General features: G+C 43.4%; 2 protein-coding genes across 3 annotated transcripts; one reads left to right on the top strand and one right to left on the bottom strand.

The window, feature by feature from the left end:
* Positions 1-2,355: 2,355 nt before the first annotated feature.
* Positions 2,356-11,636, top strand: DENND10 (DENN domain containing 10). 2 transcript variants are annotated; one of them, XM_030276528.4, is made up of 9 exons: positions 2,356-2,505; positions 2,981-3,177; positions 4,256-4,335; positions 5,826-5,974; positions 6,158-6,269; positions 6,655-6,755; positions 7,838-7,945; positions 8,494-8,588; positions 9,225-11,636. In XM_030276528.4, exons 1-9 carry the CDS (start codon positions 2,460-2,462, stop codon positions 9,399-9,401), a joined length of 1,065 nt encoding a protein of 354 aa, XP_030132388.4. In that variant the 5' UTR covers positions 2,356-2,459; the 3' UTR covers positions 9,402-11,636. The 2 variants fall into 2 exon arrangements, with proteins under 2 accessions (XP_030132388.4, XP_072787402.1); XM_072931301.1 differs by having other exon boundaries at positions 2,427-2,505; positions 2,961-3,177.
* A 3,863-nt stretch (positions 11,637-15,499) lies between these two features.
* Positions 15,500-25,540, bottom strand: SFXN4 (sideroflexin 4). Its single transcript, XM_072931302.1, has 14 exons — positions 25,380-25,540; positions 25,218-25,299; positions 24,488-24,549; positions 24,111-24,137; positions 23,962-24,016; positions 23,163-23,188; positions 21,700-21,750; positions 21,549-21,614; positions 21,368-21,436; positions 20,009-20,099; positions 18,679-18,794; positions 17,904-17,989; positions 16,742-16,856; positions 15,500-15,884 (listed from the first exon to the last, which is right to left on the bottom strand). Exons 1-14 carry the CDS (start codon positions 25,416-25,418, stop codon positions 15,807-15,809), a joined length of 963 nt encoding a protein of 320 aa, XP_072787403.1. The 5' UTR covers positions 25,419-25,540; the 3' UTR covers positions 15,500-15,806.
* Positions 25,541-26,774: the final 1,234 nt, after the last annotated feature.

Raw genomic sequence — 26,774 nt, forward strand, 5'->3', positions numbered from 1 at the left:
GGACCGGGAACGGGAGGGGAGCGGGACCGGGGCCGGATCCACGGGGCACTGGGACCGGAACCGGGACCGGAACCACGGGGCATTGGGATCGGGACCGGATCCACGGGGCACTGGGATCGGGAACGGGACCGGGACCGGATCCACGGGGCATTGGGACCGGGACCGGAACCACGGGGCACTGGGACCGGGACCGGGACCGGATCCACGGGGCACTGGGACCGGGACCGGGAGGGGAGCGGGACCGGGACCGGATCCACGGGGCACTGGGACCGGGACCGGGACCGGATCCACGGGGCATTGGGATCGGGACCGGGGGGGGAGCGGGACTGGGGCCGGATCCACGGGGCACTGGGACCGGGACCGGATCCACGGGGCACTGGGATCGGGAACGGGAGGGGATCGTGGGCGAATCGCGGGAGGAGGGGCATTGGGACCAGGAGCCTGAAGGGATGGTGAGATGGGGGCCTGGGGAGATCGGGGCCGGAGGGGAGCGCGGGGCCAGCCCCACAAAGCTCTTTGTCCGAACGAGCCTTAAACGATGCCGAGGGCACAGGGGGTTTGCCGAGTGGTGCCGGGCCCCGTATGAGTCGTTCGCAAGTCTCGCACACTCTTCTTGTTTTCATTGTTCTTATTGTTCGATTTCTTATTCCACTGCTGCTTCTAGTAAATTGTTCTTTGCCCAACCCGTGGTCTTTACCTTTTTGTACTTTAAATTCTCCATCCTATCACAGAGGGAGGTGAGGGGGACGTGATCAAGTGGTGCATGGTCTGGGGTGTTTAGTGGGAACACTAAATTGGGGAATTCTGTTCCTAAACCATGACAGACCAGTATTGTAGTATGGTCTGCATGAAGTAGAGTCATCCCTAAGGTATTTATAGCGCTGAATAAGTGCTTTTCTTGCGTTCATAAAATTAATTAAAAAGTGTGTCAGGTGACTGGCTGCCTGAGGTCGGGGTGGCAGCTGTGCCCATGTCACCAGAGCCAGTGACTGTCCTTACAGCCTTCCAATGGGGGCAGCTGTGCTCTCAAGAGGACTGCAGGTGTCCTGCCTGGTATTTATTGCTGGATTTGCTATTGGGCAGCCACTCCATGTTTTTGGATCTCTAAAAGCCCTCCAGGCTGGGATCATGACAATTTTGTATCATCTGTCTTGTCACTTCTTACGTGGTAGTTGAGTAATGTGTGTATTTGAGGGCTTCATGAGGATTATATGGCAAGCTGCCCTTTAGTGTGTTCCCTAGCCATGTTGGGACAGGCCTGGCTTCTCCCAGAATTTCACGTGTTTTTAGCAGCTTCTGATGGTCCTCTGGTTATCCCAGTTACTTCAGAAGTTTCTTCTAATCAGTGCCATGGTGTTCCTAGAATCATTTAGGTTGGAAAAGACCCTTAAGATTATGGAATCCGATGCTGAGGTGCCACTATTCATCCAAACTTGCAAATGAGATCCTTGCATTTTCAATGAACTTGCTGAACCATGGAGTTGCTCAGGAATAGTTGTTCTGCTTCCATTACTGTTCCTCACACCACTCAGTCCCCACTTGGGGACAAGCCAGCCTTTATCCATACTGTGTAGAAACACAGGGATGTCTGTGTTTTGGGTTACTCAGAGTCCAGCTCCTGGCCGTGACTTCAGGGGGTGGTTGCCGGCAGGACCACCCGCCTTTTTATGTAACATTTCACATGAACTATGAGGGCTGCGGAGATGATGATGGCACCGGAGCTCTTCACTTTTGGGGAAAGGCTGAGGGAGCTGGGCCTGTTCAGCCTGGAGAGGAGACACGGATCTCATCCATGTCTGTCACTCTGAAGGGAGCTGCCAGATGGACGAGACTGCTCCGTGGTGTCCAGCAACAGCACAAGAGGCAACAGGCAGAAACACACGGAATTCCACCTGTATACGAGGAAGAACTTCTGTATTGTGCAGCGATCACACACCGGGACCCTGCCCACGGAAGGTTTGGAGTCGCACTGACTGGAGATGTCCAGAAGCCGGGTGCCGTGCTCTGGGGACCTGCTTCAGCACCGGCTGAGCTCCACGGTCCCTTCCAACCTGACTATCCTGGGATTCTGTGACGCAGACAACAAAAAAGACACATTTTTCCCAGTCCCATTTTCCCCACGGTTCCCGCTGGAGAACGGGCGGGCGGGTTGCAGAGAAGGAGGCCGCAGGCAGCGGGAGCGCTCAGTAAATGGCGGGGGGGCGGGCGGAGCGGGGCCGGGCCGGACCGTGAGGGCGGAGCGGGGCCGGGCCAGGCCGGGCCGGGCCGTGAGGGCGGAGCGGGGCCGGGCCGGGCCGGGCGGTGAGGGCGGAGCGGGGCCGGGCCGTGAGGGCGGAGCGAGGCCGGGGCCGTGAGGGCGGAGCGGGGCCGGGCCGGGCCGGGCCGGGCCGTGAGGGCGGAGCGGGGCCGTGAGGGCGGAGCGGGGCCGGGCCGGGCGGGCGGAAGGCGGCGGAGCGAAGATGGCAGAGCCGGAGGCGCAGCTGCTGCGGGCCGTGGGGCTGATCGGTGAGGGCCGGGGGAGCCGGGACGGGGCGGTGCCGGTGCCGGTACCGGTACCGGGCCTCGCCGCGCTGAGGCCGTGGGCCCCGGGGGTGTCGGCTCTGCCTGTTGCAGAGCTGAGCCGTGCGCAACTCGGCCGAAGTGTCTGAAATTCGCGGCTTCCGAGGTTTGTGTTGCGAAATCAGAAATAGGGAAAATCATAAATGAACTGTTCCGGGTGCTTGTTCCTCCACACCGTGCTCATTTTGAATGTGCATTTAAACTTGGTGGTTCTTTGACCTCGTGAAGCGGGTCAAGAATGGAGATTTATTAATCTTTAAAAAATAAAACCAAGGCTTGAACCATAGTGGCAGAACTGGATGTCTAGGGTCAGGGTAAGGTGGAATTTTAATCTGATTCCAGGAAACAAACCTGATTAACCCATCAATTTACTTCCTTGCTGCTGTTTGGCATTCTCACAGTGAACATCTTTCCACCATAGAAAAAGACACCAACGGAGATGCTTTGTGGGTTTGGTGTTATCCGTCCGTAACAGCGGAACTGAGGACACTGTTGCTGCGAAAGTGCTGCCTTACAGATGAAAACAAACTGCTCCACACGTTTGTGTTTGGCCAGTACAAAAGGTCTTGGTTCTACATCACAACGGTAGAAGTTCAAGATTCTCCAGCCTTGAAAAAGGTATGGCTTGGCGGGGTTTTTCAGTAGAATGCAGGGAGGGCTTCTGCAGAGCTTCCTCTGTGGGTTAAGCAGTGTTTTCCCATGGAGAGAAAGGAAAAGGGATTCAAGGTGTTGTGTGCTCACAGATGCAGCTCTGTCCAGGTGCCCAGCCAGTCTGCATTTCATTTGTCACCAAGACATGGAATTGCAGAATGATTGAGATATTCATTACTCAATTCTTTGTGTTAACGTACAAATGCTATTTTATGCTGCTGTTTTTAGTCAATATGCATTTCAAGTTCAGCATTTTTTTTTCTCTCTGTGAAGTTTGTTTCATAGTGTCCAGAATCTTGTTCCTATAGAACCTGCTGCCTTTTTTCCCCGAAGGTTTGAGTTATGTAGGTACTTTATTTTCCAACTGTGTTGATTACTGGAAGACAGCAAATATAGTTGTATCTTCTGTCTTTTCCCTGTTATGGAAATCATTAAAGTGCTGGTTAAGTCTGTTCAACTTTTCATGCTATGTTGTTAAGTATAAAGATAATGTGGTAATTTTGTATGCCCAAAACAGAGTGTTGCTTGCCTTTCCTCACTCCAAGTTTATATTTCCTATGAAGTAAAACAAAATTAAATGTCACAGGGCTGTCTTCAGTAGGTGCAGTGGGAGATGCTGTTTCAGGAGGACATGTGAGCCTGGTCATTGTCTGCAGACTTTCAGTCTTGTACTGTCGCAGCCCACAATCATTTTTTTGAGGAAGTTAGAGTAGTTCTGTTTGTGGGCCTGCTATCTGTGTATTTTTTCCAGTCTCTTTCTAAATATGTTGATGCTGTCTGCCTTCACAGCCTCCTTTGGCAACAAAAGCTGGAAGTTTCCTCCCTGCTATGGGGAAGGAAAATGCCTTTTTGTTTTTTAATAACCTCATGAGATAAGAGGAAAGCAACTCTTGTGTGTAGGTTAAGCAAAAGATAGTCACATCAGAAGTCCTCTGTCCAGGCCATTCCTGCAGCTGGGAGGTTGGAGCCCTGACAGTGAAGTGACCAAGACTGTGTGGGGTCATAAACTGAGCTCTGTGTGTTCCTGTGTCTGTGTCATGTGCAGGTGACCCACTTCTCCATTGTCCTGACAGCCAAAGACTTCAACCCAGAGAAGTATGCAGCCTTCACCAGGATCCTCTGCAGGTCTGTATAAAAGCTGGCCTGAGGTTCTGCCATGTGCATACTTAGATCTTGCCAAAGCAAAAGGTTTAATTCATTGTGTTGTATTTGTTCAAACAAATTGCTGGAAACTCAGTCCTACAAAGGAAATCAAGTGATAAAAATCCTTGATTTGAGCTTGTCATATACAGAAAGTGTTGGGTGAATGTCAGATGTTCATTGGGTTTTAATCTGTGTCTTCTCCAGATACACACCACCACCACCCTCACACTCATTTTCTCTGAAAATATGTTTTTAAAAAGTGTAAATATTTGGGAAACTTAAAGATCATCATGTGTATGGTGAATGACTTTTGTCCCTCCACAACATCTTTGTAAATGCTGCTTGCAGCTCCTCTGAGCTTAGCACAGCATCCAGAAATGGTTTTGCTTTTCCTATACGGAAGTGAGAGCCCTCTTCCAACCAAAAAACATCTTCTCATTTCCTTATCCTGTTTACTCACTTCTCTTCATTTCCCCATTCTCATTCTCTCTGCTTCTTATTTTGCTTTTCCTTCAGTTTCCAAATTAGTTCAGTCCCAGTTCTTGAAACCAAGAGGATTCCCTGGGATTTTGCAGCTAATTGGATGCAATTGTGAGGTTATTGTGCTCCTGGGACTTACTATATATAATGCAGACTTGAAAATGTTTTCAGACTTGGCAGTTCTGCAGGGTACTGAAAAACTGAGATGTGTTCTTTTTTGGTGATACATTAAATAGTTAGAATTGCTGTGGATCACATTTCTGCTGACTTACCAGCTAATACTTCCTTTCAAATCCAGAATGGATTCTTCTAAGCATGATAATAATTGAGTTTCAAATGTGATGTAGTTTTGTGCTATAGCTACCACGGAAAATGTGTAGTTGACAACTTCAGTGCTATTCCTGAAATATCTTAACCTGCAAAAGAGGTTACAGTGTCTCTCTGCTTCCTGGAAGACAGCTGACAGTGCATGTGTTCTCTCAGGGTGTGCTTCCTCTGTGTCATTTTGGGGTTTCATTGAGTATCAAGGACTTGTTTATATTTTTCTTTCATCATTTAGTAAAGAGTACAGAAGAATGGCAAAAGATACTTGGATAAAAAATTAAAAGCTACCTAGTCATAGTCTGCATGTAATAACTGGAGTTACTGTGGTAGTTGCTTTTTCATTAAGCAAACACCTTCCAAGTCTACAAAGAATCCTTTGTCTGGACACCTACCTACACCTTTGGGGTGTGTTTCTATCTTAGTCCATGTTGGTTCATTCGTAAAATAGAAAGCTGAAATAAAAATACAGGGTTATTTTAAATTCTAAAAGACAGATGTGTTTGTGTGCATGTTGGAAGACTTCTAGTTTAGTATTTAAAACCTCAGCCAGGTGTCCAGAATAGAAATTAATGCCAACAATATTGCTATTTTTAATTTTTTATTTTTCATATATATATAAAGGTGCACTGATTACAGTTAAAATACCAGACTTTCTCCTTTTCACACAGAATCTACCTGAAGCATGGAAGTCCAGTTAAAATGATGGAGAGTTACATTGCAGTCCTCACAAAGGGCATCTGCCAAAGTGAAGAAAATGGATCCTTCCTCAGCAAGGACTTTGATGCTCGGAAGGCTTACCTAGCTGGCTCCATCAAAGGTTAATTTCTGCCAGAGATTATTCTGATTTCCTTCTTACAGCCTAAAACACAATCTTGTTTTCATGTATGCTTCAAGTAAACTGTGCTGATACTGTTACCTGTGCTGTTATTATTAGGCTTCTTCAAAAAATGATACTATCAGCATATATATCTTCTATAAAATTATTCCCTCTTTTTTCTAGATATAGTGTCTCAGTTTGGAATGGAAACAGTTATTTTATATACTGCACTGATGTTAAAGAAGAGAATTGTAGTGTACCATCCTAGAATAGAAGCTATCCAGGAATTTACCAGGTACTTTATCAATTCCTTCCTTCCCACCCACCCCCTGAAGTCAAACAAATTTTGAACCTTCATTGAGAAAAAAGCCTGTATTTTAAGGGGAAAAAAAAATCCATCCTAAACCTGTTTATAGAAATTCTGCTAAATTCCTCTTAAGGTTTAGCTGTACATTGCTCAACTCAGACAAATTTAATGGAAGAATGAGCAATAAACTCTGCTTGCACTGATAGGAGAAATTTCTACAATTCATATATAAATAAATATATATATATATACCCACCCTAAATGGTGCCTAGTCATTATTGTTCTTTTTCATAGCATGCAGTTTTTACTGTGAAGCTTTAGTTAGTGTTAGTAAAAATCTACTGTGTCTCAAGTTGCACCCTAATCTCCCTAGGACTTTGCCTGCTTTAGTGTGGCATCGACAAGACTGGTCAATTCTTCATTCATATGTGCATCTACATGAGGAGGAACTGGAAGCCTTAAAAGCCTGCACAGGTAGTGATAATTTATTCATCAAAAATACCAGGAAAATTCAATTTCAGCTTCTGTTGCTGCAAAGTTTTGCACCAAGGAACTTTGGAGGGATAAAAAGGTTATTTTGCTATTAATGCTGTTGATCAAAGTTAAACATAATTTTCCTTGGAAAAAGTAAATCAACTAAACAAGTATGTGGGAAGATAATTAATCTGGTGGCTTTGGGTGGATCCACATCAGTCTATCCCTAATCACAGATGCAAAGCAGCCTTGAGACTTTTTTGGTGCTTTGATTCTAGGGATTGAAAGTCTTCCTGTTGTTGAAAGGCTTCCTAACCAGCTCACTTAGATAAGCTACACTTTTTTTCCCAGCTTCTACACATCACTAGTAATGGAATGAGTTTTTTTGAATTCCTAACTCTGAAGTCACAGACTTCTGTTTTGATGTCAGTGAAGTCTGAGGCTCCTTATCACAGGTAAACTTTACCTGTAGGAGTTTGGTCTGTGTGGCACAGTGCTGTGTGTGCATAGTGCTTAATGCATAATCCAGGAGCAGGCCCTTGCTTTATGCAAAGGTTGCTGTGACACATCATGTGGCCATTAAGAGGCTTCTTTATGTATGAGCAAGAAGACTACTCATCTTCAACATTTCTCACTAAGCATCTTCCATGGAGAAAACCCTCCAGGTTTGCTCATCTGACATGCTATAAAGAAGCAAATCTGCTGGGTTTATTCCTCTGTTCCAGTCTAATACTGACTTCGTGACAAGAAGCTCCAGAGTGGAGATTTTTTGTAATGAGAAAGTTACAAATGAGTAATTTTAGTAGGAAGGGAGGAAGAGAGGTTAAAAATTCAGATTGGTAACTTAGTGATATTGCTGTAGTGTTAGCAGTTAATCCATGCTCAAAGCAGTTTTAAAAGTTGATTTTTAAGCTGCTTGGAAATGAAGCATCTGCTGAACACTTGTGGAATGACTGGTAATATCAAGAGAGCAGCCTCTTGGGTCCAGTGGGTATTGTGTCAGATACTCTTAGAACAGACTTTAGGACTGATTTTTGATTTTATTTCTGAAGATCCTAATCTTGCTCAATTCCGTGCTCTAGGTTACATCGCTGGATTTACAGACTCTGAAGTGAGCAGTAGATCAGACCTCTATGATGTCTATGTGAATTTGGCAGACAGTGAGATTACAGTTTCACCTGTAGTAAAAGGTTGGTTGCTCTTTATATTTTGGATTTAGAGGTAGTTTATTCCAGAGTTGACAGTAATTGCTCAACCTTGCTGTAGATCAAGCAATCTTGATCCTTCTTCCATCCAGGTTTTGAAAAGTCAATATGTAAGTTTCTGTCTTCGTTTTATTGCTACCCTGGAAGACTGGTTAAAGTTGGAATTTGGAAAGATGTGCTTTGTTTTCCAACAGATGCACAGTTGAGATTTCATAACATCCATGTTAGACATGGAAGAGACTTTCAGCCGAATGGAGAGATATTACATGATTTTTTTAGAAAAATGTGGCACTAAATACCTGGGGATTATTTGAAATAAAACCTTGTATGTTGCTTATCATCTTGCTGCTCCTTATCACTGCTTTGGGCCACTTCAGGGGTTCTGGCTGTTGGTACAAGGTTATTGCCTTTACCAACAGATTTCAAATGGCAGTCATGAAAAGATTCCTCAGTTTGGTGTATTAATCATGCATTTCTAGGTATCACAAAAACGGTGATTTTTATGTGTAATGTTTTGCTTTTTTCTTACACAGAGGCAATGACAATGGGAAAACTTCACAAGGAAATTGGACAACTAATTGTTCAATCTGCAGAAGATCCAGAAAAATCAGACAGCCAAGTCATTAAGGTTAATATTTTATTTTTAAATCTAATTAACTACTATTGCTAAATCTTGGCAGAAGGAGGGAGTAGGAGGAAGAGTGGCACTGAGAATCAGTCAGTCTCTTCTACCTTCTGCTTTTTTACAAATCAGTATTTCTATTCATCATGCAGGTTTTTAAGGATAACTTAGTTTATATTACCTCTTGGCTAACTACATTGCTGAAGAAAGTTCAGAAATTCTATTGATTGTAAGACTGCTTTCCCAGTTTTATTCCACAAGGCATGGATTTTGCTCAATGCTTTGTCCATATTATTGGCAATACCTTAAAAAGGTCCTGCTAAATATGGCTTCTTAGCTATAAAACCTGATTTTTATGATGATGGCATTTTATCATTCTGTCCCCCATTTAATATTAGACATTTCATAATTGAGTGACTTAGTCACAGAGCTCAGTAAGGTCAGGAGAGGAGTGGTTGTGCTTCCTTTACCCAATATGGCACAAGAACTATTACAAGTGGGGTCTTTATTTTAAATGAGCTATTTATTTACCATTGTGTCCTTTTTTTGTTCAGTATTGATTGTTTTTTATTGTAAGTGTATGTGAAGACCTTTTAATACCTAATACTATATTCATGGTTGCTTGTTTTTCTGTTCCTTAAGGACATTTCTCTGAAGACAAAAGAAATCTTGGCTACTTTAGCCTCACTTACTGAAGTTTCTGATGGCAATGAAAAACCAACCCTTAATGCTGAGGCCCTGAAGCAAAAGCGATTTCCACCAGCCACAGAAAACTTCCTTTTTCATTTAGCAGCTGCTGAACAAATGCTCAAAATCTGATTTTGATGCACTGCCGTGTTATGGACCAATTCTGAAAAAGCTGTCTGTGCCATCCAGATAGGTATACCTGGTATTTTACATGAATAACTAAAGGTATGAGTCAATGTCCTAGTTACCATGATGTAATGCAGAATATTGGAGCTTGACTGGGAACAGATGGAGACATATTTGGGAACATTCCTGGTGTCATTATCTCCCCCCAACTCTAACTGTGTACCTCTAGCTCCTGTGTTTCACACCACAAAGTGAGTGGATATACAAGTAGCACGGGCCAGTGTGTCCAGGCTGTGGCAGACATCAGTGTAGTGGCTGTTTGCTCTGCACATTCCAGAGGCTGGACAGCTCTGCCTGGGGTCTGGAACGTGGCTGCAGCACAGCTGGGATGTGCTGATCTCTGCACAGGGACACCCTGAACGTGCAGCTGCTCTTGAGTGCTCCTTTTGGGTTTCCAGGGATGTCAGCCTGTCAGATGCTGCTCTTGCTCTGGACTGCCTGATACCTGGAAATCCCAAATAAAATGGACAAGTTCTCTCTTTCTACTTGAAAGTGTCTAGGTGTGAATAAAGGATATCTGGGAAAATCTGATGTGGTAGCCTTAGTATGAAAAGGAAGGGATATTTTGAAGCTCAGGTGTGAGTTGAGCACCTCTTTTGGACTCTTGCCTTAGAAATGTTCCCCCTTTCACTCCGTCCCGTGCCTCTGGTGGAGGGATAAGATACAGGAATACTGTGCTTGGAGTGGGGCTTCCTGGGGGGGTCATGGACAAGTGCTGCCTTACAGCTGGAGTCATTTGAGGAGTTGTTGGGGCTCTCAGTTCAGAAGAGAGCTGGCCATTCATTCCTGATCCACGTGAGAGACAGTCAGATGAGTCAAAGCCTTACCCACCAGCAATGCTCAAATGGCCAGGTGCCACAGGGAGAGCAGCAGCTTCTTGAATGACTGGAGCTGTAACACAGGTACTGTCTGATGGTGCTTGTGTAAATAAAATCTAGATGGAAACTTCTGCAGTCATAGTGAAAACTGGGAAAGAGTTTAGAGAAAATTAAAATTTGCCTACTTGTTTGGTTGCACGGCCATAACTGAAGTTTGTTTATTTTTTTTGTTGGTTTTTGGGGTTTTTTTGGTTTGTTTTTTTGTTTGTTTTTTTTTTTACTGAGCAGCCTGAAAGTAACTGCTTTACAATCTTCTGAGAAGAATTTAGAGTCTGCAAGGAAATGCTCTGAGCCAGTCAATCTGTATTTGTTCGGAAATGTCTACAACAAATCAGTCAATTCTGCAGTAGCACTTTGTTACAAGAAAAAATAACCTTTTTCCTGACCTTTGTACAGATAGCCTGTAGCATGTGGTTTTACATAGAGATTTTATACTTATGATTAAAACTTTAGTAACCAGTATTTATATTGTTAAATAATTGGATGTTTGCTATTCTGAAACTGGTAGAGCTCATCAATAACTACGTGCAAGCAATATTGGTTGGAGAAAGAGTGGTCTTTCTGCTATGCATGATACCTTAAGGAAATCTGTTTTAGAATGTGATTAAGGAATGTGGCATATGTATATATGAGTGTATACAATGAGTGATTGTTACAGTCAGGAAATGAAAGTGCTTCAGAACAGTCCCCTATTTTCAGGGGTGTAAAATTCTGCTTTAAACACTTAGTCTGAAGTTTAAATTCTGAACACAGTAGCATGTAATTTTAACTTCTGAGAAAAATACTGCAACTGCCTTTGTTTACCTGTAAGTGCTTTACAGCTTTTGTCCCCATTTGCCCGTTAATAGTTTTTGTTAATGTTTTTTTAATATTGCTGCTTCTTTAGTATTGCTGTTTTGGGACCTATAAAACAGTTGGATTAAAAGAACTGCAAAAAATGCTGAAAATTCTATTCAGGACCTACTTTAAAGTCCACTGAAATTGAATTCTTTCACCAAGGAAAATCTGAATCTGCTTCAGCCAGCTGTCTTAAGGCCACAGTGTAACTGAGAAGAAATTCCCATTGTTTCCTATTAACAAACTGCCTTAAGGCATATCTAGAGACACCACACAAAGCAGAGGAGCTCAACTGCAAACTAAACTTTGAATGCCTGTTTTGATTTCTGTTCTGAAAATGTTTCAGTTGAAAATCTCAGTGTTGTATTAGATCTGATGTTTGTGCAACACAGATGAAATACGATTTTGCACTTAAGGAACTGGACTCATAGCATGCTTATGCCTATTAAAAAATTCCTGAACAATCTGCCCTTTATGTAAATTTATTTTTCAATAGTTGTAACCATGGAGTCACAGGCCTTAGCTCTTAATGTTGCAATACTGGGACTGAGCTATGGTTTGGGCTTTAGGTTGGAAATGCTCAAACACCTCTGTCCTTGCTGATTTTATCATCAGCACTCAGCATGATTTATTGGCCTCCCTCAGCTTCTGTGAGTTCAAAGGATTGTCTTAGTGTTCTTGCATTTTCTTACTAACTTTTGACACTGATTATTTTCAAAAATGTTTAAAATAAAATAGAAAAATTTGCAAGGTCAGGACAGGAAAACATTTCTACTTATTTCTTGCTTCCCTTTGCCCAGGATGCACACAAGCAGACTGTGGGAGCATTTGCTCTTTTGCAGTCAGATGACATCCTTTCTTCTTCCTAGAGACAAAGGCCATTTCAAATGGAATTTTTATTCATACCTTTTCATCTTACTGCCTTTCTGTTCTTGGAGAAATATAAAATAGTGAATGGTTCCTACACCATAACATCTCCACTACATTTGCAGAAATTGGAAGGTAAAGTGAGCAAGGCAGAGGCTTGGAAAGGGGAGCAGGGTAAGCACTCAGTCCCTGCAGTTGAGATTTTGCTGAGTAAATTGGGTTACTTGCTTTACTGCTTTCATCCCTGGGGTTTTAGTTCCTGGTAGGAGCTGCCCTGCCCTATTTCCCCTGCAGGCAAATGTGTGAAGGGGGAATGTTCAATGATGAGCAGTGTAATGCTGTTCAACCTGGAAAAACTTGACATGTTACAGAATCCATCTTAAACATCCTGCCTGCTTCTGCCTTTAGTCCATGACTGCTCCTGAAATGGCTACTGAGGGTTTGTTAATTGTGTGGTGTGAGATGTCAGTTGAAGCAGCTTCATTTCTAGATAAAAAACAAGCCATAAAGCTCAGTGTAGGGAGTTCCTAGCTGCCTCATAGTGCCTTACACCCCTCCCTGGACAGCTGGAGTCTGAGTCAGAGCATCTCTGGTCAGGTGAAGTCATTCCTTGGAGTGATGTGGGATAGGAGCAGACTCCAAAGCTTGGGCAGCAGCTCCTTCCTGAGTGACACTGCAGCACGTGGTGGTTGCTGTCTGACAGGGAAGGAGCTGCAGTGCAGGACTCCCTCCCTGCCTTCATCCTTCCTTCCTCCACCCCCAGCATGTGGGCAAAAAGGAAAACCAGCATGGCTGTGTTTCAGGCCTGGGGGTGAAGCAGGGACACAGCTCCAGCTGAGAAAGGCTTTGATCTCAGTATTTCTTCATATGGGAGTGGCTGATTTATTTTTTTTTAAGCTACATTAAAGGGGCCTGAAAGCCTCACTGGATTTCCCTACATTTCAAGATGAAAAGCTGAGTGGGTGAGGCACAGCATCTTGTGCTGTACTAAGACTTCTGTTTTCCTTGAAGCTGAATGCTTCCATCTGTTGTCATTCACCACAACTTAAACTGGTTCCACCACTGATGCACTGTCACTTAACACAAGGGCCAGCTAAGGCAGGAGACAGACCTGCCTTGGGCTGCTGTGTTGTTAATCTGTTCCACATTACAAAGGGGAAGGTTTCCTCTTCCCAGGTCCCTCAAACATGCTGCTTTGCTGCTTGTCCAGGTCTTGTTTCCTGACTTGTATCTCTGGACTACAAGGTGCCTGTTCCTGGCAGTTCTCGTCTCGGGGACTGGTTCAAGGCTGAGGATGCCAGGGCCTCTTTAGCAATGTGTGTTCCCTGTCCTGATTCAGGAAGCAGCTGAGTCAGCCAGGCTGACAATTTAAATGGCAGGCACCTGCCCTCCTCTTCTGGAAAATTTTGGTTAGGGCAATAGGAACATTTATGAGAATGGGGGAAAGGGGTATTTTAATAATCCTGAGGGAGCTGGGTTTAATAAGGCAAATTTCAGCTCAAGTATTCAGTAAAGAGCTGGTGGAGTTTGAGAAGGGGCAGCTGTAATAACAGACACTATTACCAGATCTATTCCAGAAGCCTTACTCATGGAGTTGTAATGACATCAATTTGCTTAAAACATTCAAGTATGTTGCCAGTGAATTTATAGCTTGTCTAGTTACCTTGACAATCCAAAGTTCACCAATATATTCTCTTCTATTTGTTGGCTTTGCTGTACTCTTAGGTTTTTGGGTTTTTTGCTTGTTCCCACAGTGGTTCATGTAACTGGTGTTTAATTTAGCCATTCTTAAGTTATGTTTAAAAAAGGTTTGGGGAGAGGTGCAGGTCTTCACTGTAGTGCCAGTTACTGTTTACTGAGAGTGGAATCAGACCCCTCCTGCTTTTGCCTTTGGTACGTGGCTGAAATAGGAATAGAAAAACATGGTTTAGATAATTTAACTGCAGGATATTATCTGTGCCTTTAAAGGTTTGGAAGGAGACAAACACTTCACCCACAGAGGCAGGCTGAGGTTTAAGACTGTTCCACCTCACCCTGTGGTAGAATCATGGAATGGTTTGGGTTGGAAGGGACCCTAAAGATCATCTAGTTCTAATCTCTTGCCATGAGCAATGACACTTGGCTCAGCAGACCCTTTGATCTGACACAACACAATTATCTTCTAAACCCTGAAGAGATTTTACCACGTACTGAAGAACATCACCCACAGAGGCTGAGTGAGCCTGCAGAGTTCAGTAGGTGTAAACAATCCTTTCCCTTTAAAAATTCACTGCAGTCCTCCAGTGGAGTAGTGCAAACTCTGCCAATTACAGACAGTATCCATATGGTCTTCCTGGAACAGCTTTACAGCATGTTCCACTCCAGTTCCAAGTCCTTAGGATGTGCTGCTGCTCCTCGCTTGTCTTCCCTTGTCTGACCTTCCCCTCTAGTAAGTTGTTAAAGGGAGACTTTAAAAAGGCTGAACTCAAACAAGAAATTAAACTCAACCCCCAACTTCCTGCTTTTGTTCAGTGCCAAAAGCACAGCAGGAATCTCTTCTTGCAAGAGCCCAGGCCTGCTATTCTTCCTTGCTTTGCTCTATGCTGCTCTCTTCCTGTAGGATGGATTGGATTGGGCAACCATTGTTTTCCTCACACTGAAAAGAAATCCAATCCTCCAGCAACAGGAGAGCCGTGACCTGCATATTGTGCCCTACAGAAGATAAATAATGGCACACTTTGGAGGCTGCACTTGTGATAATCACTTTCACATATATAATTTTGTATTATTTAGTGCATTTCCATCTGTGTCACACAGCCTTAGCAGCACCTCACATAACTATAGGCAGGGGTTGTAGAAGAGGCGGCTCAAAAATCACTGAAGATGTCGCAATCACAGGGTCTCCTGTAAGTTCTTTCTGCAGCTCTTCACAGGCAGCTGAGGGTCCCTGAATAATTTCATAGGATCAGCAAAACGTTATCACCTCACTGATCATCATGCAAAAATGATGGAATGTCAAAAGAACTTTCTTAGGATAAACACGGCCAACCTGCAAAAGTGTTCCTCATTGTCCACCACAAGGTCGGAAAACATGGGATCTCCTTATGGCTTCAGTCTAAAAAACCAAGTTCTAAAGCTCAAGGGCCATCAAGCCAGACTGAAACTTCTTCAAGGATGTTTAAAAAACCAGGAATTAACTGGTAGTCAAGTTGGTCACCCATCTGAACACCTTTTAAACAACTAAATTAAGCCAATATTCTATTGCCAATATTCTATTGCCATCAGGGTTGCTTTGTCTAATATCACTTCAAGGGCTGCCACACTCACATCTCATCCTCAAAAGGAGCATTGTTAGATCACTGAAAACATCAAAGTGTTCTGAGAAGAACCAGCTAGACTACCCACAGGAGTGCTGATGTCAAAGCCTTCACCAGCTGAGTTCCTGGAAAGAAGCACACCAAAAGCTGCAGCAGCAGAACAAACTTATGTACTCAACAGTAATTTAATTAAGAACTCAATCATCTGAGGAAGCACAGAACACAGGTTGTGACAAAGGCTGTGTTACAGTGCATTTCTAGCACTTCTCAGCATCAGGTGAGGTGTGTCTGTGTGCCTCCAGGCTGGGGCTGGCAAAGCCACGTTGCAGAGTTCTGCCTCTTTACAGGCCACACCATTGTACACCAGATCTGGCACCTTTGCCACCACAGAACCACAATTCAGTCACAAATGCCAGTGGTGCATTCAGAATTCACTTGGATCAGAGCACACATTTCTATATAAAAGCCAGGCTCTAAATTCCCCTGTTGTAGAAGAACTCTGTTTCTTCTGTAGATGACAGAATTTCTGGTTCAAGGTCTGCTCGCTTTATCTGCAATGTAGGAGAAAAGGGAATCAGCACCACCACAGCCTGGGAAGTGGATGTTAAGTTCTTGTCACTGCATTGCACTTTGCACAAATTCAAGTACAGCATTCAGGATTTAGGACTTGCTCTTTGTTTATTTGGAGATTTGAAGGACTGTTGGTTTTGGTGGTTTTTTTTTTTGTTATTGTTTTGGGGCTTTTTTATTTCTCCTCCAACATTTTCTACATGTGCACACATACGGGAAGAAATAAATTTTTTTTAAATAGTGACATTATCTCTGTTCACTGTAGAATCACAGAATCATTTAGGTGTGAAGAGACCTTTTAAGATCACCAAATCCAGCTGTAAATATGTATGGGTGACAGATAGAACTTCTGCTTTGGGCTGAGCCATTGGGAAGCCCAAAGGGCATCAATCAGCCCTAATCTCAGTACAAAATTCCTCAAAAGTCCCCTCATTTATGTTCAGTTTGCTTTGTTGTAATAAGAGATTAAGAAATCTTAAAAAAAACCAAAGAACTAAAACGCCAGAAAGTTTAGACAAATAAAAGAAACCACTGAAAATTGCAAGAGTTAGTTCTCCTGACCTTGCTTGCTTCAGACTGTTGTGAAAATCTGTTAAATCTACATTGAAAAGGGTACATATAAATAACACAAAATGCAACTCAGACCTCAAAAGTCCTATGAGCCTCTCCCTGGTACATAGGCCTTCACAAGAAGCCTCTCTGCTGCCTCATTTTAGATGTACCACGTTAATCCTGTTGATTTTTTTTTTATATGTGGCCTTCAGCCTGCTGGCCATAGTTCTGAAAGGCTGATTTAATGTCACAATAATCTTAAATCAATTCCTGTGAAAGGACTTACCTCCCCACACTGTGGGAACATACTAAAGGAGACTGGCAGCATCCCTGCTAGGACTGACATAATCACAAACATCCTCACGGGACCCAAAGCACGAGGGTTTTTAACAAATCTTGCTCTGTCCAAGACATTGAAAGAAGTATGTCAGTATATTGAAAAATAACCTGACAGTGACACAAAGAGCATTAGCTACTATTTTACTGAAATTAGTAATAATCTAGGCTTATGTTTCCTAAAGATGTTTCCTTACTTCATTTCCTATGTTCTTACTCTCAACTTCCTGTGCTTTCCCTTTGTTTTGTGCTTGCCTGCAGCATTTTCCAAGCTCAGACTTGGAAAAGCAGCAAGATCAAAGTGACAAAAGGAGAGAAAGTACATTAGTGCATTAAAGTGTCTCAGTCCCTTAAGATTTTTCCTGCCTCACCCTCTTTCTTTACACATTTAGTTCCTGTGGCAGCCCTATTTTGCCTTGTGCAAAAATTTATTACTTGACATATATATTTAAGATTTTATTTTACATCTGCATTTGTCTCCTGCTAACAGGAATCCCTTAAGGCAATATCAAAAATTACCTGACAGAGATGATCCCTACCTGTACTATTTACATGACAAAAGATCATGACCAAAAGTTCAGGGCAGGCTAAGATCCTTCTCACAAAGCATACAATGCATTCTTCTTAGGATACAGGGATTTAAAAAGTTGAAAAGCAAGAACATGTTTTACAACAGGTGGAAAACTATTTGGAAGTAGGGATCCAGCTTTAATTGCAAATTCAAGTGCCACATTACCTCTTCAAAAATACAAAATCAAGCTAAGAACAACCTCAATACAGACATTGAAACTCAAATCTTAAGTTAGGGAACTGGAGGTAAGTAGGTGCTAGAAAAGAATCTGTCAGGAGAGCACAAACATGTTTCCTGCATGGGTGCAGAGAGGAAAACGTCATTCCTACAAACCTTGGAGCATAGGTTCAGACATAACCAGATTCACTTAATGATCTCAAAGAATCACAGCAGCTGAACAGCAGCAACTTCCCACATCATCACTGCCACCAAGGCAAGCAATACTGCCAACCCAAGGAAAAACCTGGCAAATGGTACCAGGCAGACTGAAACCCAGAGTACCACTGCCCAGGCACCCCCAGCCCCTTGCAGTGCCTCTCACCTCTGCACACAGTACATGAGCACTTCTGGCAGGAAGAACGTTGTCCCAAACAAGACTGCTCTGGACATTGCTGTTTCCATAACGGCCTTCAGGGAGAGAACAAAACAAATGTTGTTAAAAGTGCTCTGGGCAGCTTCAAACACTGCTTGCTTCCCTGGGTGCTTTTTTGGTTTACACTCTGGAGTTTAAAGCAACAGGTTAATGAGGGATAACAAGAGGAATTATTTCTTAAATGGAAATTAACAGGCAAATACTCTGCTTATGACTGACAAATTCCTTAAAAGGCAAGTGAAACTGCTGATGAGATTTCCTGCTAAGACTTCCTTTTTAAAGTTGTCAGTTTTAAAGCTGAACTTCATACAATTGGTTATACCTTCTGGGCATCCTAACTACCCTGTGTTAAATCTGAAGTTCTCTCTCCAGCTGTCACCAAATCCTTATGCTCATGCAGTTGTTTCCACAATACAGGGCTTTTCTCTGAGGTGTCCCATCAGAAGATCCAAGAGTCTTATCTCCTTCTGGAGGTGACCAGAGAAAACAGAAGTGTCTGTGCCAGTGTCTCTGGTCCTTGGTATATTGGTCTGGGGAGGCAGCCAGCCCTTGATGACACTGAAGATGTGGAACCTGGTTCCAGAGACATAATCCAAGCCTGCCCAAAGATTCAGCACCTGCTGTGGGATTCCTTATTCAATATATCCAACCCTAGCTACTCTCAGCATCACATTCTGCTCTTAGCAGGGAATGAAAGGCAATCAAAAAAGTCCTCCTCACCTACCTTCTCACCAGCCTTCTTAGACACTCCTATAACCTTGCCATTCCTGTCCATCACTTCTATCCCATTCTCAAACTCCGGGCTTCTCACCATTGCCACAGTAAATGCACTTGTCAAACCTGCAGGGTTAAAGGGGATTTTGCTTTAATAGATCCCAAAGGATTGCCTCAGCAGTAACATTCATAAGGATGTGCATTTTACATTTCCAGTTCAACAGTTCACATCTGAATAACCCGACAGCTTAAAAAAAACACTCCCCAATGAAAATCTACTCTGAATCTTTATTTCAGAAGCTTGAGAGACACTGCAAGTCCTAAAAGATGCTTTGTCATTATGGATTCAGAGCTTTAAAATCATTTCCATCCAGCTCAAACCATGAGTACTTTCTAGTAACAGAAAGTAGAGGGATTTCTGTTGTGGTTAGGTTTTGTCCTGCTCAGCATAAAGTCCAGCACAGAAGACAAAATCCTGAAAGGAACAGAGTTTCAGAAAAGGTTGCATCCTGCTTTGAAAGGAAGGGCATAGATTGTCAATCTGACCTTGCTTGAAAGAAGAGATTGCTCTTTTTATTAGTTCTTGGTAGGGCTATTCAATAAAGACACCAGTGTATCAGAGGACACTCTGCAAATGCTGGACTTACATTAATCAATTACCCCTAGCCTTTTCGCTACATTTAAGAAAGTGGAAGCACATTTAACACCTGCTTGAAAGGAAATAAGTCAGAAACCTCTAAAGTAAGAAAGACCTCAGAAAGATCTGAATAGTCATCTCACATAACTTGAAAACAGAGGAGACGATGCATTTTAATTTGATCATTTTTCCCCTAAGAAAGGTCAAAAATTTCTATAACGGCAATAGAAATACAATTAATTACATTAAATAGTTAAACTTGTCCTTGTGCAACTTCACCATGCCAGTAGAACTGTTGCAGTAATGAACTGAGTCCCAGTTTCCTTGCAGGATTAATAACACCCTGCTGGAACACGTCTCCCTTTCTGCACTCCCAGAGAGATGTCGCACTCTGGTGTCACTGATCTGCCACACCAGGTCAGTCAGTGCCACTGCTACTGCCCTCCTGACGTGTCCTGGTGCTTTCAGGTATGTGTACAAAGCTCACAAGAGTGCTCTGCAGCTCTGAAACTAAAACCAGCAAGAATCCAGTGAGGCTGGGGACATGCACAGTGAGAGTTGTCTCCCACTGAAAGGAGGGGCCAGCAAAGGCAGCCAGAGAAGAAACAGAGACCACACCTGTGCAAAGGCAAGAGAACTCTACAGTCAGACAGGCAAATGGCCCTCAGGCCAGCTGCACCATGCACAGTTTGCTCCTACTCACCAAGCAGAGGAGCAGGCAGCAGTTTTCTGACGACAAGTTGCATTAATGAGCTCTTCAAAGCAAAACGATTCACAAAGGCAAGAGGGAGAGCCTAAGGCATGGAGAGGAAACAGGCCATTGAAAAAATGGGCAGCATTTCAGTGTAACAGGTTAGGAAAATCAATCTGTGACTTAGTTACCATCTATGAAATTAAACAAATGCCTTGGTTTAACATTCGAACAAAATACACGCCTTTTCTAGTTAATGAAGGTGCTTGTAATCACTTTTTTAGATAAGAACACAAAACATTGTGATAAAAAAAGCATTCAACATTATTATGTTGAGGACAGTAGCACTGTGAATACAAAGACAGAAAAAAGAAAATAATTACCTCTGACTAATATTCCTTGGACATTCGTCCAACTGCATTGTGTCACACACTTCTCTCTCCCCCAAACAGGAAATCTGGTTTACTTCTGTATTTTTCCTGCTTCTCTGCAGTTTCAGCCTAATTCTATATTCCCATTATACACTTGCAGGAAGTTTCATTTAGGAATAAATGGCCAGCTGCCCTCAGAGACTCCCTTTAAGGGACAAAGGGAAGCACTTCCACGATGCCCCACAGGCAGGGCTGCCTCCCCAGACTTCTGTAAGCCCTGAGCAATCCTGACCAGCTGTTTTGCCCTGCAGTGGGCAGAGGTGAAACTCCCTCTAACAGAAGCAAGAAAAATCACATTTTTCTGCCAGAAGCTTCTAAAATCACTGCTTTGTGTGGGGGGTGAGGAGAGGCATTACAGAGACATCTACACTTGTGACGAGTGTCATGTTGATACCTGAGCTCATTCTGAGGTAGCAAGCTCCAGAAACCACAAACTCCTATCCCAGCAGAGGGCACAGGGTCAGCTCCCTTCTGGAAGACTAATTTCCCTGCATCCCTGCGGTGTATTAATGGCGATGCTGTTCCTGGGATCTGAGCAAACACTGTCCAGTGCTGCTGCTTGCAGACCTCACCACTAGTTTGGAGTTAGATCTCTTCCAGGGCACCACATCAAAAATCAGCTACAACACCCCAGTGGCTCACTGTGTGTTTGTAAACACTGGCCAGTTCCTCTCACTACCTGTTTGCTAAGCCTGCAAAACAACAAAGAAATTGACACAAGAGGAAGCATCAGGGGAAGCCAAGCAAAATCATGGCTGACAGATGGTCAGAAAGTATTCTTACTCTGAACAGTTCTGTGGCAGGATATCAGAGCAGGGCACCAGAGCACAGGCCTGAAGGATATCTGGCACTGTGGATACCCTGAAGGATATCTGGCACTTGGTGCCTACTCCTTCTCAGGAGAGCTTGTTAGGAAAGCAATCATTGAACAAATACTTACACCAACACAGGCTGAATAGGAAATGGCTCCCAAACCAAGCAAGAGCTGCTTTTGCTGAAGTGAGTATTCCTAAGGACAGAAAAAACACACTGCATAAATACATTGTAAAATATGTGCAAATCAAGTTCAAAATGGCATCTGCACATTGAAGATGATTACAAAAATAAAAATCAACACTCACTTCAGCCTTTGGTGTGCCATTTCCATTTATCAGAGTGAATGCTGTGGTGTATGTGTGAAACACAAACTGCAGAAACAAGAGATTGTAAGAAAAATTGAATTCAGGATTGAGACTAGAAGACCCGCAAAAGTAGAAAGGAAGAGGCAATTACCTGCCAAAAAAAAGAATGCCTTGCGTGGCGCTGAACAGATGAAACGATGACCTAAGAGGAAAAATGCACAAGGAAATGAGGTTTGAAGAGTGTAGAGGTTTTTGGTGCAGGAGCACCAGAACTGCTGAGGTACCACTGGCAGCAGTGTCAAAGGCTCCAGCCAGTGCCCAAGGCCATCAGCCTTGGTTGCAGGCTGCCACATTCTCTTGTTGGAGGTGGCATGCTCATTTTTCTGTTCAATAGAAAGCACACAGACATGTATAAAATACAGACATATAGTAGTAAAACATTGTGTCCAAGAATATTGCAGAAAGGCGCTTTCTTACCCAAAACAAAAATGCATTTGTGCCTGTGAAACTTAAATAGATGCAAATAAAAAAACTAAGGTAACAAAAGTCTAATTAAAGAAATGATTGAGAAAGGATCAGATTGGTTTTGCTGGGGATATGAATACTTAGATCTAACTGATATAAGAGCAAAGGTTTTAGGAATTAATTCCCAGCTTCTTCTCAAATTCAGACAGTGAATAAGAACTTCAGCTTTAATAAAACACAACCTTTCTTGAAGTTTCAAGCTCAAGGTGTGGAAAACTTTCAAAAAACAGAGTCAATCAAGATAAGAATACAAAATATTGAAAAAGAGGAAGGCTGAGAATTTCCAAAGACTTAGAGAAGGATCAGTAATTCATTTAATATTAGTGAATCAACCATTTATTATTAATGCCAGCAGTGACTCTAACCACATCTAGGAGAGTGCATTAAACCGTAAATATCAAAAATAAGTATTTCTATTATTTTTTTTACTACTATTAATGAATTTAACATCCATCAAGACTTTCACTGTACTTTCTAGCAGTGCCATGTAAGTTCAGGCTGTAATGTCTGTATGGAATGACATATCTCAGGATGTACACTCATAGGCCAACCCAAATAATCTAAATTAATGAATAAGCACATGATTACAGCTACAAATTTTATGAAACAAAATTGTGCCATTTTTGAGCACAGTAGCAAGAGTTTATTTTTCTATCTTTGGTAATTTACTGACAACACCATTTCCTACTTGCAAATGCACCATCTACATAGGAAAAAATAATATTCTGGGTGTGAGACAGAGAACACAAGGCTCCAACCCCTTCCCACTGCAGTTCCAGATTTTTCAGGCTGAACAGGCCTTGCTCTCATTGCTGAGTGATCTCACCTTGCTTCAGAAAGCTGTCCTTCACACACAATCTCTTGGAATGCTGCTGGAGAGGGGTAACTAACAGTTTTGGACTTCCAGGGAGATTCTTTGAGGGCTTGATTTCCAGGTTACTCAGCACTTCCCATAAAACAGATGTTTTTCCAACAGCTTGTGCTGAAGCTACAATAAAGCCCCAAAACTTCTATTCCCTCCCTCTAACCCTGGCTATGGAAAATGGAAGCTTTGCTGGGTGCACACTGGCATCTGTCACAATTACTCACCAAGGGAAGAGTTATGGGCATGAAAGCTAAAAAGAAAGAAAACTTGATTTCAGTAAAAATAACATCTGTGAGTGTAGATGGATGGTCTTGAGCAGAAAATCCCCCTAACCTCCCCTATTTCCATCTCCAAGTGAAACACTGCCCACAAACCCCAGCACCACCATTAACTTCAGCCCTAAGCTTTATCTCTCACTCCTGGCTTGGGAAGCCACAATCCCTGCTCAGATTTCACAGACAAAAGGAGCCCTCATGAACTCCTCTCCCCAGGGCTGCTTGGAAATGAAATAACTGAACACAAGTTCAGCTCTCTGTTCAAAAAGAGAGGTATAACAAAAGCTGCCACAGTTGTGAGTGGTCACAGGAGATAATGAGCACATAGCCTCAGTGTGGTTATCTCTGATTAACAGCCTGTGCTGCCTAAACAAACCCCAGGCACACCTGATCTGTCACCAGAATGTAAATTCATCCAGCAGCCACAGTCATCAAGGGAAAAACTTAAATTACAGCAGACAGTTAAATGGGGAGGGATTTGGGAACTCATTCTGTAGCAACAAGAAGTAGAGACTAATCAGAGTGTTTCCATCTAGATGAGCAGATTATCCCAGGGAGAAGTTCCTCAGCAGGACCATAGGAATAAATAAATAAATCTTCAACACATATACCAATGCAACTAACAGAAGAGCCTGCTTGTTCTTCTGTGTGGAGAAGAGTGTCACTGTGGTATCACAGCAGCTGTTCACCATGAGCTATTCCCCCCCAATGCTTCAGTCACACACAAATTTCACTTAAGGAAACCTACCTGGAGGTCTAAACAAAACAGGAATTATCTTGTCTGTGTCAGGATGTACGCTGGACTTAAAAAGGGAAAAAAAAAAAAAGCAAATTAGAACATCTTTGGCATACTCAAATAAGGAAAAAAAAAATCATCTAAATATTTTGTAAACTTACCAGGCTTAGCAAGAAGGCTTGTTTGGTCTACAACAGTTGGAAAATTAGGTTAGTAATTAAATTTCAGAAGAGGCTAGGTAAAATCTTCTTTCTAAATTTATTCTATGTCTTTTTCTAATCACTTCCTTTTAAACAAAATGTATATATTTATATATACCTTCAATTATATTCTTCCCCTAAAATTTCTCTCCATATACTCCCTGTTTAATATAAAGCTTTCCCATCCCATGAGCTCTGTAACAGCACCAAAGCACACACTCGGGCAGAACAGAAGATTAATTCAAAAAAGTTAAAACTAGTAGGTATTTTAAACCATAAAACAACAATTAAATATGGCTAAACACTTATGTTAAAACTTTAACTGCAGTCCAAAATACCTGATTATTCTGTATGGGCTCACTTGGGGTCTTCTCATTGATTTGTATTAACAACCTGTATTCTGTATTTGAGAGAGAAAAAAAACAAAAACAAAAAAAACCAAACCAAAACAAAACCTCTCAGATTTCAATATTTTAAGTGCAATATATCAGCTATAAAACACCACAAATACAAACCTAGAAGCTAATGATGCATCTGTTCCTTGCAGTGAAAGCAAGAACACTCCTAGACACAATGAATTCACAATCACAGGAACTTTTAAACTATGGGGATAATTCAAGTGCAGGCACAGCAGCCATGGTCTGGGCAGGGCTGCTGAGATGGTTGTGCCTAGAAACGTCCCTTGGTTTATGCAATCAGATCTAGAAGTGTACAGTGTTTATGGTAGAACTGAGGGATGCTTTGGGTTGGAAGGGACCTTAAATCCCACCCAGTGTCACGGCAGGGAAACCTTCAACCCAAGCCCTGTCCAGCCTCGGGCACTGCAGGGATCCAGGGGCAGCCACAGCTCCTCTGTGCACCCAGGGCCTCCCACCCTCACAGGGAGGAATTTCCTTCAGCTACACAATCTAAACCTCCTCTCTGGCAGCTTAAAGCAGCTCCCTCGCTCCGTGCCCTTGTCCCAAGGCCCTCCCCAGCTCTCCTGCAGCCTTTAGGCCGCGGAACATCACCCGCAGCGCCACATCCCTCACGAATTCACAACCCCCGCGGCCGCTCGCTCATCCCGACCCTCCCCGGTACTCACGGGGGACTTGAGGAGCAGCAGCGGATCCAAGGCGTCCGCCCAGAGGAGAAACCTCTGGAAGAAAGACTGAGGGAGACAGGTTGGAGGCGTTATTTATTTCGGCCCTTCCCTAAGCACGCCCCGAGCCTTCCCTAAGCTGTGCCCACCTGCCCCTCGGCCCTCCAGAACCGCAGGTTGGCGTCCATGGAGCCGCGGCGCCGGAAGCGCAGCCGGGCCGGGCCCGGGGCCGCACGCTCCGCCCGCAGCTGGGGAGGGATCCGAGGCCTTTTCCCTTCCAGCGGCTTCCCGGCAAGGCCAGGCAAGGCCCCACGGGCTTTTCCCTTCCCGGCGGCTTCCGGGCAAGGCAAGGCCCCACGGGCTTTTCCCTTCCCAGCGGCTTCCCCCCGCAAGGCAGAGCCGAGGAGCGCGGCTGCGGAGGAGCGGGGCTGCGGAGGAGCCGGGCTGCGGAGGAGCCGGGCTGTGGAGGAGCCGCCGCGCCCTCCGCGGGATGGCGGCGGGAGGAGAAGGCCGGGCCGGGTGAAGGTCGGGCACAGTCCGGCCGCTTTGGTGCGGCAAATAACGGGTTAACTGGGAAAAACACGCGGTTACATGTCACAAAACAACCAAACAGCGCGCTGGAAAGATTTGCAACTAGTGGAAGCCGGAGTATCAGCAGCGGCACCGCTTCAGTCTCATTTTTTCATCCTTTGTTACATTGGAGCATTGATCCGCATTATAAAGCTAACTCAGGACTCAGACACCTCAGCGGAACAGAAGAGATAAACAGTGTTAAAAATGCGTATTTTATGATTGCATTTTCGCAAATGTTACCATGAATATTATATGTGTAATGTTAGAAAGTTATGCTGTATTAATTCTCTTAAGTAACGTGTTAAATATAGTTTCAGGTTCCAACATAATGTTAAAATAGGAACTGCTATGTGAAGGGTTTTTTTTTTAAGGAATGAGATACTTGCTTCGAGGAATAACTAAATCCTCTAGAGAAGAGGAATTAAGTGTTTTCTTATCAGAAGAAGATATTTTCTTCAGGCCTTGCTCACTCGAAGACACCATGGGGATTAAAAGAAACAGTTGACATACAAGAGAGTTCTTCTTTTAAATAGAATATATCCATAACCATGAAGGATATATGAATATGCAACAGGCTATTGTTTTTAAGGTTATTCCTTTGTTCACAAGGTATGCTTTTCGTGACTTAGAGAGCATCCAGACGTCCGTAATTCTTTGCTTTTTACTGTCTTGTAATTGCCCTAACTCTAAATTTTATTACTCTAATTGTATTACTGTTTTTATAACCATTTTATTATTATTAAACTTTTAAAATTTTAAAAACCAAGCGATTGGCATTTTTCACAAACAGAAACACAGGGTGCTGCATTGATCTGTGCAGCCCCCCAGGACTTTGTGTCCACAGGCTGCTCCCCACGGCAGCTGTGAACTGCTGTGAACAAAGGTGCAGGATAGAGCTGCTGAGGCACTGAAGACATCCAGGTCCTTCCAGACAGAGAAACGGGGCATAGGAGAAAGGCAGAGAAAAGCAA

This window comes from Taeniopygia guttata, chromosome 6 (genome assembly GCF_048771995.1).
Source record: "Taeniopygia guttata chromosome 6, bTaeGut7.mat, whole genome shotgun sequence".
In the NCBI taxonomy this organism is placed as follows: domain Eukaryota; kingdom Metazoa; phylum Chordata; class Aves; order Passeriformes; family Estrildidae; genus Taeniopygia; species Taeniopygia guttata.

Excerpts from the sequence above, each read along its gene's own strand:
- DENND10 (XM_030276528.4), top strand. The coding sequence starts at position 2,460 with ATGGCAGAGCCGGAGGCGCAGCTGCTGCGGGCCGTGGGGCTGATCG. Across the intron at positions 6,270-6,654 it reads GCTATCCAGGAATTTACCAG|GACTTTGCCTGCTTTAGTGT; the intron begins GTACTTTATCAA and ends TAATCTCCCTAG. Across the intron at positions 7,946-8,493 it reads AGTTTCACCTGTAGTAAAAG|AGGCAATGACAATGGGAAAA; the intron begins GTTGGTTGCTCT and ends TTTCTTACACAG.
- SFXN4 (XM_072931302.1), bottom strand. The coding sequence starts at position 25,418 with ATGGACGCCAACCTGCGGTTCTGGAGGGCCGAGGGGCAG. Across the intron at positions 24,017-24,110 it reads AAGCCTTCTTGCTAAGCCTG|TCCAGCGTACATCCTGACAC; the intron begins GTAAGTTTACAA and ends TCCCTTTTTAAG. Across the intron at positions 21,437-21,548 it reads ATGGCACACCAAAGGCTGAA|GAATACTCACTTCAGCAAAA; the intron begins GTGAGTGTTGAT and ends TTCTGTCCTTAG.